General features: G+C 40.0%; 1 protein-coding gene across 1 annotated transcript in view; it reads left to right on the forward strand.

The window, feature by feature from the left end:
• The window catches only part of atrnl1b (attractin-like 1b), a 78,641-nt gene that overhangs the window by 34,668 nt on the left and 28,114 nt on the right, over positions 1–15,859 (forward strand). Inside the window, exons 21-24 of the mRNA XM_054763977.1 lie at positions 5,988–6,040; positions 7,424–7,518; positions 7,825–7,903; positions 12,504–12,661. Of these exons, the coding sequence (XP_054619952.1) occupies positions 5,988–6,040; positions 7,424–7,518; positions 7,825–7,903; positions 12,504–12,661 (385 nt within the window). The remainder of the gene's footprint in view (positions 1–5,987; positions 6,041–7,423; positions 7,519–7,824; positions 7,904–12,503; positions 12,662–15,859) is intronic.

Here is a 15,859-nt window from a genome sequence, read left to right on the forward strand (position 1 = left end):
GACCAGACACCAGCCGGCCAATCACCAGCCATTTAGTGCTGGGATCTGCCCTGGTACCAGATTGATCAAATTAAAATTAAGCCACTGATGCATCCCCCCCCCCCCAATAATCTAATTAGCGTTCTTATTATCAAGCACAGTTATTTTGTGGCTAATCTCTGAATCTAAAATGCATTTTCACCTTCAAACATTAGCGTGCTTGAGTAATTATTCTTTTTAGTGTAATCAAATTGGTGTATTGATTAACAGCTGGGTTGTTGCGCTCGCCCTTGCTGTTTTGGTGATGTAATTCCCGGTATCTCATTACCTGGAATCTGTGCCCATTCCCCCCCTCACTTCATGTCCTCTCCGGCAGTCGCTTTTTAAACAAAGACCTCCACACAAGGGTGCTGTGACTTTTGTGCGTTCACACATGCATGCACCATTAGAGGCCTCACAATAAGACATAATGAACAAGAGGATACATTAGTGCGGAATTGTTTTGGTACACAGCGATTGGTCTCTTTGCTGTGTTTTGTCGCGAGCAAAAAGTGTGAAAAAGACATGTCTCTAAAGTTTTATACATGCAAACCAACAGGGGGAGCCAAACGACTTCTCCCTAAGTGAGTCAGAGCTTTTTGCCTGTCACTCACACACACACACACCAGTGGCCACAGAAGCCATGAAGCCTTATTTATTGTCTCTGAATTGCGCCTTTTAACAGAGCAGAATTTAAAAATGATTTGTAACTTTATTGCTATATTTTTGTGTCCAAATTTGCGCTGCGTACTTTCCACATGTGCGTTCACACATGCATGCACCACAGCCACAGATACCATTAGTAGCCTCACAATAGGAGATGAAGAGATGGATACATTAGTGCAAAATGGGGAACAATGGATGGACTCCTTGCTGTTTTGCTGTGATGAGCACAAAATGGAAGGGGGGGGTAAATATTTCTTCCATGTGGCTACTCCTCTTTCTGTGTGTTTCCACATGTGTGAAGGACGTTGTTTAGGGTCAAATGTCCCTTGATCAAATTAAGATACAGCCTAAGTTCGTATGTGTGTGTGCATCCATGCAGGTGTAGATTAAATTAAGATACAGCAGGGTGGAGTTGCATTATACACTCCACGCTACAAATGCAAGAGCACCGAATCACCCCTCCGGGAGCGATGCTGTGTGAGGGTTGAAAACCTTGTGGTGGCGTTTGTGTCTCCCGTCCTTTTGTGGCGCAGTGATGAAAGAGCACTTACGCCCCCGTCCTTGCCTGTTAAATAGCCAGGCAGTTGGAGATCACTCCGAGCGCTGCCGCACTTGACCTTCTAGATGTGCTGCTTAGATACGGCGTCAAAATGATACTCTGTCAAGTCACTTAATACTCTGAAAACACGCATTTGACCAGCCATGAAACTTAAAAAAGGTGAGGCCAGCTCTGCAGCATGCATTTGTTTAAAATCTAAGCGACACTGGGAGGGACACCTTGTGCTTCGCTGTGTATCGTCTAAAATGAAAGCATCTTGCATTGTTATTGAACAGATGCTAAACAATATAAAATGCGTCACATTGTGCAACGTTTAAAGGCTACATATGTACGTACTGCCATATTAGCAGTACTTTTCATTTACATTGATTGATAGATATGTAAGAAAGTGTTGTAAGAGTTGGACTGACAGTCATGAAGGAAAAACCTCCTTCCTCATGGACATGATACTGCCTCTGACCTGCCCCTAGCTAGATGAGTTTTTCTTCAGCGATGATGTTGCTGCAGAAAATGTGAGTGTAATTGTTAGCACTGTAGCGCACATGGGTATGATAGTGTCGCTAACGTTTGTGTCCTCCTGTCCCACTCCTTAATGTTACTTTGTTGTATGTGTATGTCCCTCCACCCTTCAAAACACACTCCCACAACAGTTGTTTACAAATGTTTTTTTTCCAACTGCAGAAAGGTGCTCCAAAGTATTTCACAAGCTCCCCTTAAATTGCATTTGATTTATATCCATATTTACATAATTAAAACTCTGCCAAGAAAACAAATGAACAGCAGTTTGTTTATAGCCACCAAGTAACGTTAGCTTATTTGATCACATCCATTTCATAATGTGGTGTACATAAACTGATACTACAGTATAGCTCCATACCTTTTTATCTTTGACACGATTCTACTCTTCTTCTCTCCTCTTCTTTCCAAATTGTGCACTTTATGGCTTGGTCATTCTCTTTCCCATGTTTTGTTGACACAAATTAACACCACTTTATCATCAGTTCCCACTGTCACCCAATTAGCAGTCAAGGCTAAACCAATTCATATTGACTCACAATTGTCTCCTTTTTATTTCACATTTTCGTAGTGAAATAACATGTTTGAGGCTCTTGATCTCTGATATAATGAATATAATATAATATAAAACATTAAATGTTTTATTTTTTAGCAGTTACCTTTGTAATTTACCTTTTTTACCTTGCAATTACCCTGACGGCTGAGGCCCAGCGGCACTTGCCCCCTCACTACTCTGTTTGGTTTGATCACGTTTGAGCAGCATGAGGCCGCGAGTATCCCGCCTGTAGAGGGCACCCATCTGCCACACATATCCTGACTTGATGAGGAAATGAGCATTAATAAAAAGTGGATTAAGTGTACTAGCTTCTTGGACACCCACATGCTGTTGGAGACACAGAGCTCATTAGCATTAAAGCTACAGACACACAAAACGGCATGTTGCCAGTCGGGCTTACCAAAAGCACTTTTAAACTGTCTAAATTCCAGCATAAAGGCTACATTTAAAATGCGGCTAAATTCTAATCTGGTGACATCTCTTTTACTTCAGAACTACTACTAATTGTTTAAATACTGTGCCGCTCACGAATCAGTGAGGAAGCAGTAGCTATTTCTTTGACAGAGGCCAATCACGAGCTATCTATCAGTCCACTCACAACAACCGATTGCAAATTGCAGGATGTCATTATACTTGTATATAACAGCATAACAATATAGCAGTCTAACTCACGGTGTCATCTTACAAAGAAAACTAAACTCATCACACAACAACTTAACTTACCTCAAAAGGTCTACCTGAGATATACAGACATGTACAATAGGAGTTTAAAATGAAAAGAACAACTCTTTTAAAGTTTTCCCATAATGCATTGTGTCTGAGCAACTCATTCATTGGGGCGCTGCAATGACATCAGCCTCCCTCTGGGGTCTGGGCTCCTCTGGTTCCCTCTGGTGGACAGTTTGCAGGCAGCATTTTAGCGCCATCCATACATTTTCTATGCTGCTTGTCCTCCAATGAAATGCTCTGCTCATATGAATCCATTATGGGAAAAACGTGGAAAGAAATAATTGTTTTTTCCCCATTTTAAACTCGTATTGGTGCATGTTTGTATATTTATTAGGTATACCTTCGAGTGTTAAGCTGCTATGTGATGAATTTAGTGTTTTTGTCAAATTACAGACTGTTGAGTAATGGCCATAATGGCCAAAAAAAATTGAGTAATGGCCTCCTGCAATTTCCAATGGGTTGACAAGCTCATCGTGTTTTTTCATAGGTCATTATTGGCTCCTGTCAAATAAAGAGCTGCCTGGTCCTCACGGACTCGTGTATGCCACAATATTCTATTTTATGACGTGGACGTGTGTGGCTTATAGTGTGGTGCGGCTTATATACAGTATGTACAAATCAGTTTTTTCCTCTAAATTTAGTAGATGTGGCTTATATACCGGAATTTACAGTAAATAAAACTACTCTCTCTGTGAAATACGTAATGGAAATGTGTTTATCCGGCCCAATAAACACCTGGTACTCTCTGCAGTTTAGTTAAAAAATCCCCCCTGCTCCCTATTTTTTTTATATATATATATATATATATATATATTATCTGAATGTTTTTCTGATGTGATGTTATCAGTATGGTTTAAAGAACTTCCTATGAACCATGTCCTTTTAATCGCTCAGGATTACTACTTTCACCTGGTGAGGACCTTCTGTCCTCCTTCACACAATCGCCTCTATGACCCTTTGATTGTTGTGTTAGCGTCCTAACGCCTCATAAAATAAAGCAACCGTGAAGCCACGGTATAGTGATAATGGATATTCACCATATTAAATAGTCTCTTTTCCCTTTACTGTAGCAACTCTAGCGCATGTGCACAATTTAGTAAAGATAATCAGCCTTCTTCCAGGTTAAAGTGCAGCCATGTGTTTTGTGGCCCATTAAGTGCATAAAAGCTTAGCTAGACATCCCTGCCATATGTTTCTGCTCATTATACTTTGGCTATATAGTTACATTATAGTTACAATGGCATCCAATATGGCTGATGCCTTCTGGTGATTCACAGTCTGATTCAAATGACATTCTCTGTATCAGCTTCACAAGTACGCCGACATCATCTTCACCAGGTTACGTACTCCTGACTCGCAGTCTTTGCCGAGATTTTTAGTCACGCCACTTTCCATCTTTGCTGCTCAGATGGCGTGTCTGTTTTTGCAAGATGTCAAGAAAGACTACGCCTTAGGCTCCAAAACAAGAACGTCTGTCAAATAACAACAATGGCTCAGAGGTGAATAGAAGCGAGTAATTGTTGCCCATCCGGCATGTTTTTTGTTTTTTTTTTGTACCACACCGTTTTTAGCCCCCAATTCCCCTTGGTTAGGACCCTCATTAGCACCATTTATAGATGAATTTGCCTTCAGTTTACAGTAATTTCACACAGGCCGTATGTTAATTGCAGGCTTGTTATTGCTTCATTGTTGGTTTTTGAGTGCTGCTTTAATTTAAGGCTGAGTTTGGCAATGCACTGATGAACTAAATGCGACCGTAGATATTTAGTTTCTGCTCAAGAGTCTGTTTTCTATACAGTGTTCTTCAACTGGACCACTACTTCATTTTTAATATATTTTATTACTCATTTAGAGTCAAACCATTAAGTCAGAACACAATCTGTTTAATTAATCTGTCTGCATTATAATACTGTTAAATGCACAGGATATGTATTAAGTCAATGGTGCTTAAACAAGTACCACTTTGCTTTGTGGCTCATCCTCGCAGGCGATTGACTTGTGGCAGAGGAACATTTCAGCAAATCTTTAATAAATAAATGTACTTTTTTCATATATATATATACTATATATACAGTGTGTGTATATATAAATATATATGTATAAATATATATGTATATATGTATAAATATATATGTATATATGTATATATATGTGTGTATATATATATTTATATATATGTATATATGTATGTGTATATATATGTATATATGTATATGTGTGTGTATACAGTATATATGTATATGTGTATATATATGTATGTATATGTGTGTGTGTATATATATGTATATGTGTATATATATATGTATGTATGTGTATATATATGTATATATGTGTATATGTATATATATATAGTTTCTGAAGAAGAAACCACAGGAAAGCCAGAGAAAATGCGAACCGAAGACTCCTGAGAGTTTTGTGTGACTTGATAGTTGATAGTTTTTCCTACGCCTTCCCCCCACGGATGCTTAACTTTTGAGCCGGCTCCAGAGCCGCAGATGAAAGCCAGCTGCTTTGAGCTCTGCAAATATGTCTGCCCCAGGTTCTGATTATTGAATCAGAACCCCCCCCCCCACACACACACATCCAAGTTATTAAACACGAATACCATGCACGCTTAATGTAGCCTTTGGCCTGTTTGCATTTTGTTTTATCTCTGATTGTTAAATGTAAATTAGTGATGAATAAATCACCTGGATTGGCAGATGGCTTTAATGTGTGATGATGATGATTTACATGTTTTCCCACTGCAAGGACTTTAAGGCTTTTAACCCTCTCTTCATCACACCATACATTGTTTGTTGATTCTGAAAAAAACCCCCATCTAATTAACTTATTTTGTGAGGAAAGGCGAAAGTGCCTGCAGCAGAGGTTAATATGTACTTTCTCTGATAAGAGCTCTCCATGTGCACTCATCTGCTTCTGTCTGCTCTTTTCTTCATTCAGGTGTGACTCAGAAAACCGTTACCTTGGCAATCCACTCAGGGGGACATGTTATTGTGAGTAACAGACGCACACATGTATTCGTCCGTCTTTGCTCCCCCCACACACAGACACGTTGTCTTCCGCTCTGAGGCAGATGGAGCGTCTTTGGCACCCGGCGGTGGCAGTGCTTGTTCAGCGACAGAATGACTTGTCGTGAAAATGTCAAGTGCATCAGGAGGAGTGAGTGATTGAGCTAATCAAGGGGACGGAGGAGGAGAACTTCTGCACTGGGCAGCTTACTCCTTCATTCATTTAGAGATACTTAGTGTGACTTGCTTGTCCAGTGCGAGGAGAAATGTATCAAAGAGCAAGGTGATACCTGCATCCCTGGATGGAAAATACCGCCACTTTTACCCTTCATGGTAACCCCGCCCCTTCGGCCCAAATCCCCACTATGTCACACTCCGCTCCAGACAACAAGAGCTTCGGCCAAGCTTTTGTCCCCTTTTGAAATGCCATAGCGTGACACCAAGCTCAGTGAGAAGACAGGAATGTCATGCCCAGAGCCTGTTTTAACCTCTCTGCATCACTGACACTTGCTCTTGAGCTCTGTTATGCTTAGAAAACACTGGAAATATAGCACTCCCTGACTATCTAACACTAATTTCAGCAGCCATTTTTATTACTCTACAGCTTGTCAAGGGACAGTACTATCGAAACTTCATTATGCTTGAGAGTAGTCAGTGTATAGCTTTTATAGCAGTACAGATTTAACATCCACTGAAAATGCACAGCCATTATTGTCTGAACTGTTGGAGAATGTATCTTCTTTTCCGCTCTGAAACCTTAATAATGCACGTTCACATGACATTTCACGTACGCTGAACACAGGGGACCGCTGTAAATAGGACACAGGGCGAGTTTGCATATTTGCTGCAAAATGTCACGATCATAAGAAAAACAATGGTTGCAAATAGCTGTAATATAAATCATACAGTGCTTTAACACAGATGTGTCCAAAGTGCAGCCCGGGGGCCATTTGTGGCCAACAGCTCGTTTTCTATTGGCCGTGGCACATTGTAGAAATAAAATGGGAGAAATAGAGGAAAAAGCTGAAATGTTGACACTAATAACAGCACAAATGCAAGCTTTCAGTCTCTATTTGAAACAAAAGTAGGAATGGTGGCAACATATTTTTAAAATCATTGCTGGGAATTTTGTAGCTTGCTTGCGTCGTCTCAGCACTCAGCTTTGATGAGAAAATTGGACTTCCTGATTGCAGCTACTGGATTTGATTACATCCATTTTTGCATTTGACTTGTCATTAGTCAGACTGTCACTTGGAAGTTTGTTTTGATGGTCTGCATTTCCTCAAAATAAGTCTTCTTAGTCACTGGTATTATCAAAACTGACATATTTAATGTAGCTTATACCTGTGTTCTTCATCTCCTCATTAGACAATCTGCTGATCGACTACCAGTTCACCTTTAGCCTCATCCAGGAAGATGATAACCACTACACCGCCATCAACTTCATGGCCTCACCTGAGCAGGTATACGTTTTCCAAGTAAAGCAAGTGATGGGTCACGCATGCTGGTAACCATGGTAGCAGATGTAAAAATGAGTCAGCATGACGAGTGAATGTAATTTGTGTGTGTGTGTGTGTGTGTGTGTGTGGTGGATTGTTTCCATTTCAGAGTGTAAATCCCAAGTCAATTATCACCATCTTTATCGACCATGCGCAATCACTCACTGTTTTATTCTATGTGTGCTGAGTCATTACATTTCATAAGCTAACCTTATAAAGTTATCTATTAAATGCGCTGATATTTTGTGTTTTTTGTTCCATCACCTGAAGGCCAATAAGAACTTGGACATGTCCATCAATGCATCCAACAACTTCAACCTCAATATCACCTGGTCTGTGGGATCTACAGGTAGTTAATAAAGCTGATTCTGATTATTATCATGCATGCTGATTGATTATTGTGCTCTAAATGCTTTTGACAGTATAGTATAACTAAAACTAGGCATGCTCCGATCAGGGTTTTATGCTTCCGATTCCAATACCGATCGTCCATGACTGAAATCAGCCAATACTGTGACCAATCTCATGGATTAACTAATTTAGGCTATTTTAGTAAGTTTTTCAATTTATTTATGATGAGTGCTGTTGGCCAGGGGTGACGTATAAGGTGGAAAAGTCAGGACAATTCCAATGTCCCCTGACTGCCAAGGGGCCCAAAAAATAGGTAATTACTAATAAAATTAATAATTAATCAATAAATGGGGGGGATTTTGACTGCACCCCTGCTCTTGGCTACATGATATGAAAAAAGGAACCATAAAACCTTAATTTAGGCAAAAACATATTTTACTTGTTCACAAGAACATCACTCGTGAAACTTACAGAGGATGAGATGACTTTAAGGAGTCTTTGGATGCGACAGTACATTGCTGGAGCTGTAGCAGGACTTCCATGTAGCACGTAGGTGGGCTCCAAGTGAGAGAGCAGTCGGCGAACCCGGTGTCTTCCACCGCCGGCAAAGGCTGTTCGTCTCGGCCGATGAATTCAATTATTTTTTGGGTTATTAGCCTAGCCTTTTGACTGTCACGCACATATGTTAGCTGCCGTTTGACTGATGATCACACCGTGAGCCTGGAAAACTCACCACACTCTGTCAAGTCTTTGTTCTTCAAATGCTGTATTAAATTAAAGTTTTTTAACGTGCTACTACCCCCGCAAGATATTTTTCATGGCATGGTTCACTGTGGACTATTATTAGTCAAAAAATGATGAAAGACAAGTCACAGTATATGTACAGTCGTACCTTGCTACGTCGCGGTTCACCTTTTGCAGCCTTGCTGTTTCACAGATTTTTTCTAGTGCTACTTTGCCTGCTTTTTTTTGTGTATGAATGCACATTGTGTATTGCGTCCTGATTGGCTAAGGGAGAACTGATTGGCTGTAGACCATTGTCAATCAATCTCCTTCGTGCCGTGTCTTCTGTTGTGTTCGCTCTCTCGCTAGCAGTGTGAGTCTGAAGTACTGTATGTTTGCAAGTTTTCTCCCCGACAAAACCCACAATGTCAACGAAACGTTCTGCACCTAAACCATCTAACCATCGCACAAAAAGTTGGACTTGCTGAAGGAATGTAGAAATTACGCGGCTGTAGGGCACCATTACGGAATAAATGAATCTTAGGTTTGTTACATAAAGGAGGACGAAAATAGCATAAGGATGACAGCAGCAACATGTTTTAACAAGGATGCAAAAATGCTACAGCGGAGTGTTGCCAGGACAAAAAGACACGGTCAGAGGAACTGTGAAATACACGTGAGTCACTATAATTTCTTATGTGTCCAACCTCATAGGTTGATCATTAAAATTCAAACAAAGGTTTGAACTTGTTTGAGAGTGTTTAAACAAGAGAGAAATGTGAGAAAAGGTTAATGCCTGTCTGAGAAAAAGTGTATTTATATATAATTGTAAAAAATAAAGCTGACTACTTTGCGGATTTCATCTATTGCAAGTTATTTTTGGAACCTAACCCCCACGATAAACAAGGGAACACGCTAGTATTCTCTTCACTAGGCGTCAGTAATGTTTCATTGATGAGACATGACACTTCATACTGCATAGAGTCAGCCATGGCGTGTCCGACATGATAGTGAAAAGAAGTTCTCCTCCCATTGTGTGTGGAAGTGGTACTTTTTGGCTTCTTACTTTGTCCTTCTTCCCACTCCGTTTGAAACTCTTTCTTAAGTTTAGAATAAATACATTTGAGGCTAACTGGTTAGCTTGGTAGGATGCTATGTTTAAATGCTATGTCTTGTGTCCCTGCAGTAATCCCGTAGCCCACGCATTACAGTTGGGCAGTGTGTTGTAAACAAAGAATAATAGGAGTGTAATGGTGACTATATAGGTTTTATTTAATCTACAGGGCTCAAATAATGCTAAAAATGCATTTAGAAAGTCATAATCAGGTCTGTAAACAATTAACCACGGTAAACGAGGGACGACTTTACATATTATTGTTAAAACATCCTTAAAAAGTCACTTTTGCATAATCCCTAAACCTAAAAATCCAAATAAGACACGTTATATTGTCCCATATGGGTAGCAATATCGCAGCTTTTGCCCCTGTGTTATTGAAATCTCTGTCAAGGCCCAGCAATGTTGCGAGGATGACAAAATCCTTCATACGCACACATATTTTCCAACTCCCTACGGAGTCATTTTCCTGCTCACAAACAAGCATAGGAAGATGTTAGCATGTAGTGAGACTGTACAGAATATGCAGCAGCCATTATAATTCCCCCTGTGGAAAGACACCCAAGGACACTGCAGCCATCCAGTCCTTGTGTTTATCTCCTACTTTCGCCACGATCTGCGTGCCACACAACAACTGACATTTCCCACCCACCGCTAAAACACGTTAACCCACGGTGTTCCTCTGCAGCCACCTTAACCTTTGGGAGCCTTTGTGGTTATTATTAATATTTTAAGTTGAGTCCCCAGTCTACCTCCCCTGCCAAAGATATTGTGTCTCTAAAGGAACAGGGGTGTGGGGGCTCGTCACAATTGACAAGAGCTTTAAGCGCCTTTGGGTGGAGGAGGTGGGCGGTGGGAGGGTAGAGGAGGAGGGTGATTTCAATTAAGATAAACATGCTCATGTCGCTGCACTCTAGCTGTCATTTTCTCTTCTTTTGTTTTCAAGACGTGGGTTGGAATGTCAATGACTTGAGGACATTGACACGAGCGGCAATACAAAATGACTTGAAATATTTAAATATATGTAAAAAAAAAAAAAAAGTATGTTTTGAGAACTGATGGTTGGCAATTGATTTATTTTTATGTCGTCACCATGGACACACGTGACTGCTAGTATGTTTTCATGCCAGCCTTATAAAGTGAGTACATTTGAGTTAAATTCCATCAACCAGTTTTATTACAGTACAGTGGTACCTCAGTTAACGTCCGCCCTGGTTAGCACGTTGTTCAGTTAGCATTCAAAACTTTTGCTAAAATTTTGCCTTGGTTTGCGTTCGTCCGGTGGGTTGGCGTTCAAAATAGGCGCGGTTTGTTTATGTGACCATCATGGATCATGTGCACAAGATGAAAGCACAAGATTGTGCCGTGGGTGCCATTTTTACTCCATTTTTATATCAGTTTTTTGCTGCCAGAGACATACATGATGTAACCAACACATTGACCGCACAAAACAGAAAGGTGATGAACCTCTGAATTTTACACCTTAAAGAGAAGACTGTTGTCATTTCAGAAGGATGTAAACACCACACAGCCGCGCTGTGTCGGCATGAAATTACCACGCTCCCGCACGACTTACTTACACCCCGTCAAGTACTGTTTACGTCTAGTGCACAACAACAGTACTTCTCTTATGGGTATGCATTGTCACCACCATTTTCTATAGTCGTGGCGTTTTTCGGTCCCACTGTGTCCCGCTCCGTCTTGTGTGACGCCACACAACAGCAGGCATTACCTTTAGCTTCATTAATTCTTACTAATTCTTCAATAATTCAATAATTCTTAATTCATAATTATTTGCAAGGGACCTACTTGAGAATTCTCACCGACTTTCTCCATGAGGTGATGGAAAAGCTAACCCATTCATGTGAATGAGACGCAGAAGCACGCTTTGATACGCACCGCCTACATTGTTTGCACATAGGTTGCGGTGGAAACAGTAATATCTGCAACTACACATACAGTTTGTAAAAATCTTAAAAGATGTATTCAGTATTGAATCTATCTATTATACAAGTATAGTGCACATATAAAATGCAAAACAACCAATAAAATAGCTTAATTCGGACAATTAGCGACGCAAGAAAAGCTGACCAGGGACCAAGAAATGGGTCTAGAACAGCAATTCTCAACTGGTTTGGGTCGTGGACCTGTTTTCAGTTGATGGCGGATCTTTGCCTGGTAGAGATGTGACATTTGCGAACAAATCAAGTGTTTCGAATGGCCCTTTTTAAATGAACGATGAGAACAGATTGGCAAAAACTGTTCATTTGCAAGCTGCTCTCACTTGCTTATCTCAGTAATTCGAATATTGTGCAAATGTATTTGATATCAAGTGTTCAATTAAAACAAAGAGACCAATTAATTAAAGGTGGTGGGAAAGTCTTTGATTTAAGAGATATTGAGAGAGATACTTTTTGACAATTTTTCAAATTTATATGAGATACTGAATTTGGGTTTTTGTATCAGCAGTAAACTAGTCATCACAACTACTAAGAAATTAAGAAATACATGCTTGATATATATCACTGTCACTTGTCATTAAAGGGTGATGGTGGGTCCTGCAGCCAAACCACTTGAGAACCACTGGTCTAGAATCTAAGTTTGGAAACCCCAAAATACAGAATTTTGCCCCTTTCAATAATAAAACATAGGTATACTTGCACAATATTTTTTGGGAGGGTATAGACAATATAAACAATACTCTTTCAAACTTCCCTGCTTGCAGAATGTAAATCTAACATCAAGCTTTTGCCCCTAACAGCTGGAACCATCTCTGGCGAAGAGGTGCCCATCGTGTCCAAGAGCAACATCAAGGAATACCAAGACAGCTTCTCCTCTGAGAAGTTCACCTTCAGAAGCAACCCCAACATAACCTTTTACGTCTACGTCAGTAACTTCTCATGGCCCATCAAGATCCAGGTAAGGATGTTTAGCAAGAAACATATTTATGCAATGCATGTTGTCGAAAAATTTTAACTATGGCCTATATTGGTAGCAAACGTGGATGCTCTTGTCTGTGAGGGGTTTCACACATGCGACAGATCTACTGGTTAGTAGCACATGAGAAAGTGAAAAGGAAAACATAACTGTCAACATAGTATACTGTGTTGCACAACACATCAGCCACAGATCCAATGTTGTAAAAGCCCTAAGGAGCACAACTGCTCAGGCAACATCAATACAACTGATAAGTTCTTAGTCTCTGTAGGAGACTAAGAACTAGTATGAGATGTCCTTGCAAATATTTCCATCCATTTTCTATGTCGCATATAAAAGTGAATATTTAAAACACTTGAAATACTTAAACATACATCAAGACAAGAGACACGAGCGGCAGCACAGTTGGATAGGGTGATTACCTTATACTGTACTATTTATGTTAGTATTAGTGATTACTAGGGATGTCCCAATCTTCAAAATAAGAGCGCTCTATGTCACATTTGTGTAAACAAAATAAGGGTGTCATAAAAATATCTTACATTAATAACGTGACTGGAATTACACCTGTGACTACATCTTCCTCACAAACATCGGCATTACAGTTTGTTGAAGATTTTGTTGCAATGTGTGCAGAGGCTGACATCTCATTAGACAAGGTAGTCAAGCTACATCCATTTCTGAATTACTGGACAAAAAGGGCCAATGGTGTATTGCATTATTAAATATAAAAATATATAAATATATATATTTGCATTTAATTTGTTTTAATTAATCATTTCATTAATCAGTGTTCATGTGCACACCGTGTTCATTCTGTTTAAAACCGAAATGTTTAAATCAGTGTGGCTGTCGGCTGTGGCATTCGCCTCAGAAACCATCACTTCTGTGCCTTCGTCATGTTCGTGTATGCTGCCTCACAAAGCTAACTAGTAAACCCTCTGTATTCCACTCAATAGTAGCCTCGTCTCCACAAATAGGCTGAATGAAATGAGGGCCCACTCTCTCTGTTCATTCCACTATAGAACCGAAGCGCACAGACAGATGCAGAGTGAGTGCTCTTGTCATCCAGCCTGTGTGGCACAGAGAGACGAGCAGATGAAACACATGCATACATACACATTTCAATTTATAGTGGCCGTCATAAATATCGCCCTGTTTTTTTTATCGTTTGATTAATTGATTTATCGACAGGCCTATAGAATTCTAAAAAATGTAAACGGGAAAAAAAAGAATTTGGGAAAATATAAAACGGATTTCATAGGGCCCTAAGAAAGTTTGTTTAAAAAAGTCATATATTCTAAATCACACCACAAATTGATTTATAACCATGTCAAGTAATTAGTCCTGCCCTAAAAGTATTTTGCATGCCAATTTTTTTTTTTTAATCCTTTTTTGGATCTTTTATTGGATTAGGGACCTGACTCACAGAACTATTGAAGAGCTACAGTACTTTCATAACCATATTCAATCCCACAAATTCACATTTGGAACAAAAGGCTATTATTATTTTTAAAAAATAATAATCAGGATTATATTGAAATGGATCAGCAAGACTATAAAAAAAATCTGATCAGATGCCAAAAAATGTGGATCGGGACATACCGGTACCTAGTGATTACATGTATGATGTCTTGAATAGATTGTATGAATTCAGTTGTCCAATGCTCTGGGCCACAGAGTTCCACTCCTGTGCAGCCTAAAGTGTAAAAACAATCTGCTTTGATAACAAGTGACACCACATATGGTGACGCTTAGTTCAGGTAGCTTCCCTCATATATTCTTCTTCTTCTTCTTTTCAAACTGGTCCTTCTTTTGGAATGTTGCAAAAAAAAAAAAAAGCCAAAGAAAAAGCAGAACATACAGTTACTCCCTTGATCTCTCATGAGGTCTTGCACTGTTTGTTTCCGTAGTATCGATTAGTTTATTTGTTATGTCCCTGTGCCCCACATGTTAGATAGAGCTCAGTGTGGTAATATCTTTAGGGTCAGCTCATCTATAGAGGTGCTCCAATAATAGTTTTCTATTAAATTTCCTGGCACACAATCGCTTATTTATGGACCAGCCTGAGTCGTTAAAGCAGCTTCGGGAATCGGTCGCCCTCTTTTCCTTGCATGCCTGTGTGAGACTGCAATTTAAGCCTTGTGTGTCTTTTTTTTTCTTTCTTTTTTTTTAAGCCAAACATACCATTTGCTTTTGAAAGTGGAAAAGAAGGTAACTTATTCTGTTCTGTCAGTGAAATGACATTCCACTTAAAGAAAGTCCACCTGCAGTAACTCTGAATGCTTTCAGTGTTTCTCAAATGATTCCATTGATCTGCTTCACTAGATGTCTTGAAATTAAATTAACCCTAAACATATTACTTTGACCCCCGTATTATGTGGGGTGGGGGGAAAGGAGAATTGGCACTAGATCCAAACAATCCCTCTTATTAGAAAGTCAACAGCACATCATTGTGTGCTATTGAGTCATATTAGCCGTGTCAGTGCCCATCGCGACTCCATTTTCTACTTGTAGGCATTGAAAAGTTTTGTCCTAATTTGTGGCACCCTCAACAGGTGGTGTTCAAAATGCTTTGGAAGATATGCTAGCATAGAGCGGCATGGCTCAGGTAGTGGCGCTGAAAGTTACTGATATTTTCCTCCATCCACCTGTGATCATGTCGAGGTATCCTAGGGCAAGATACTGAACCTTCCATTGCTCCTGATGCTGTGTCATTTGTTGGTAAATGTGATAACAGCGTTATAGCGCTTTGAGTACCTTGAGGGTATAAAACCGCTATACAAGTGAAATGCTCACTGACTTACGGACTATTAGATGTCCCAAAGACATTTTGCTGGATGGCGGCCATGTTTTTCAACTAATCTTTCTCAAATTTTACACACGCCACAGCCCATCCCACACACAGCAGCTCCCACACAAGTCACTAGCACGGAAGGGGACACCTCTCCTCACCCTCCCCCTCACACACAACCCACAATAACAGCAGGTCAAGTAAGTGCTACGCACTCAACCCTCTGCATACCAGGAGAAAGTGGGAGGTGAGGACACCATCATCTTCTTGCTTCACCAATCTCTTTCTCACCTGGACAGAGGCAGTGGTGCTGTGAGGATTACATTTTTGGATTTCTCCAGAGCCTTGAACACCATCTAGCCTCATCTCCTCAGGCACAAACTGAC

Source organism: Dunckerocampus dactyliophorus, chromosome 2 (genome assembly GCF_027744805.1).
Source record: "Dunckerocampus dactyliophorus isolate RoL2022-P2 chromosome 2, RoL_Ddac_1.1, whole genome shotgun sequence".
Lineage (NCBI taxonomy): Eukaryota > Metazoa > Chordata > Actinopteri > Syngnathiformes > Syngnathidae > Dunckerocampus > Dunckerocampus dactyliophorus.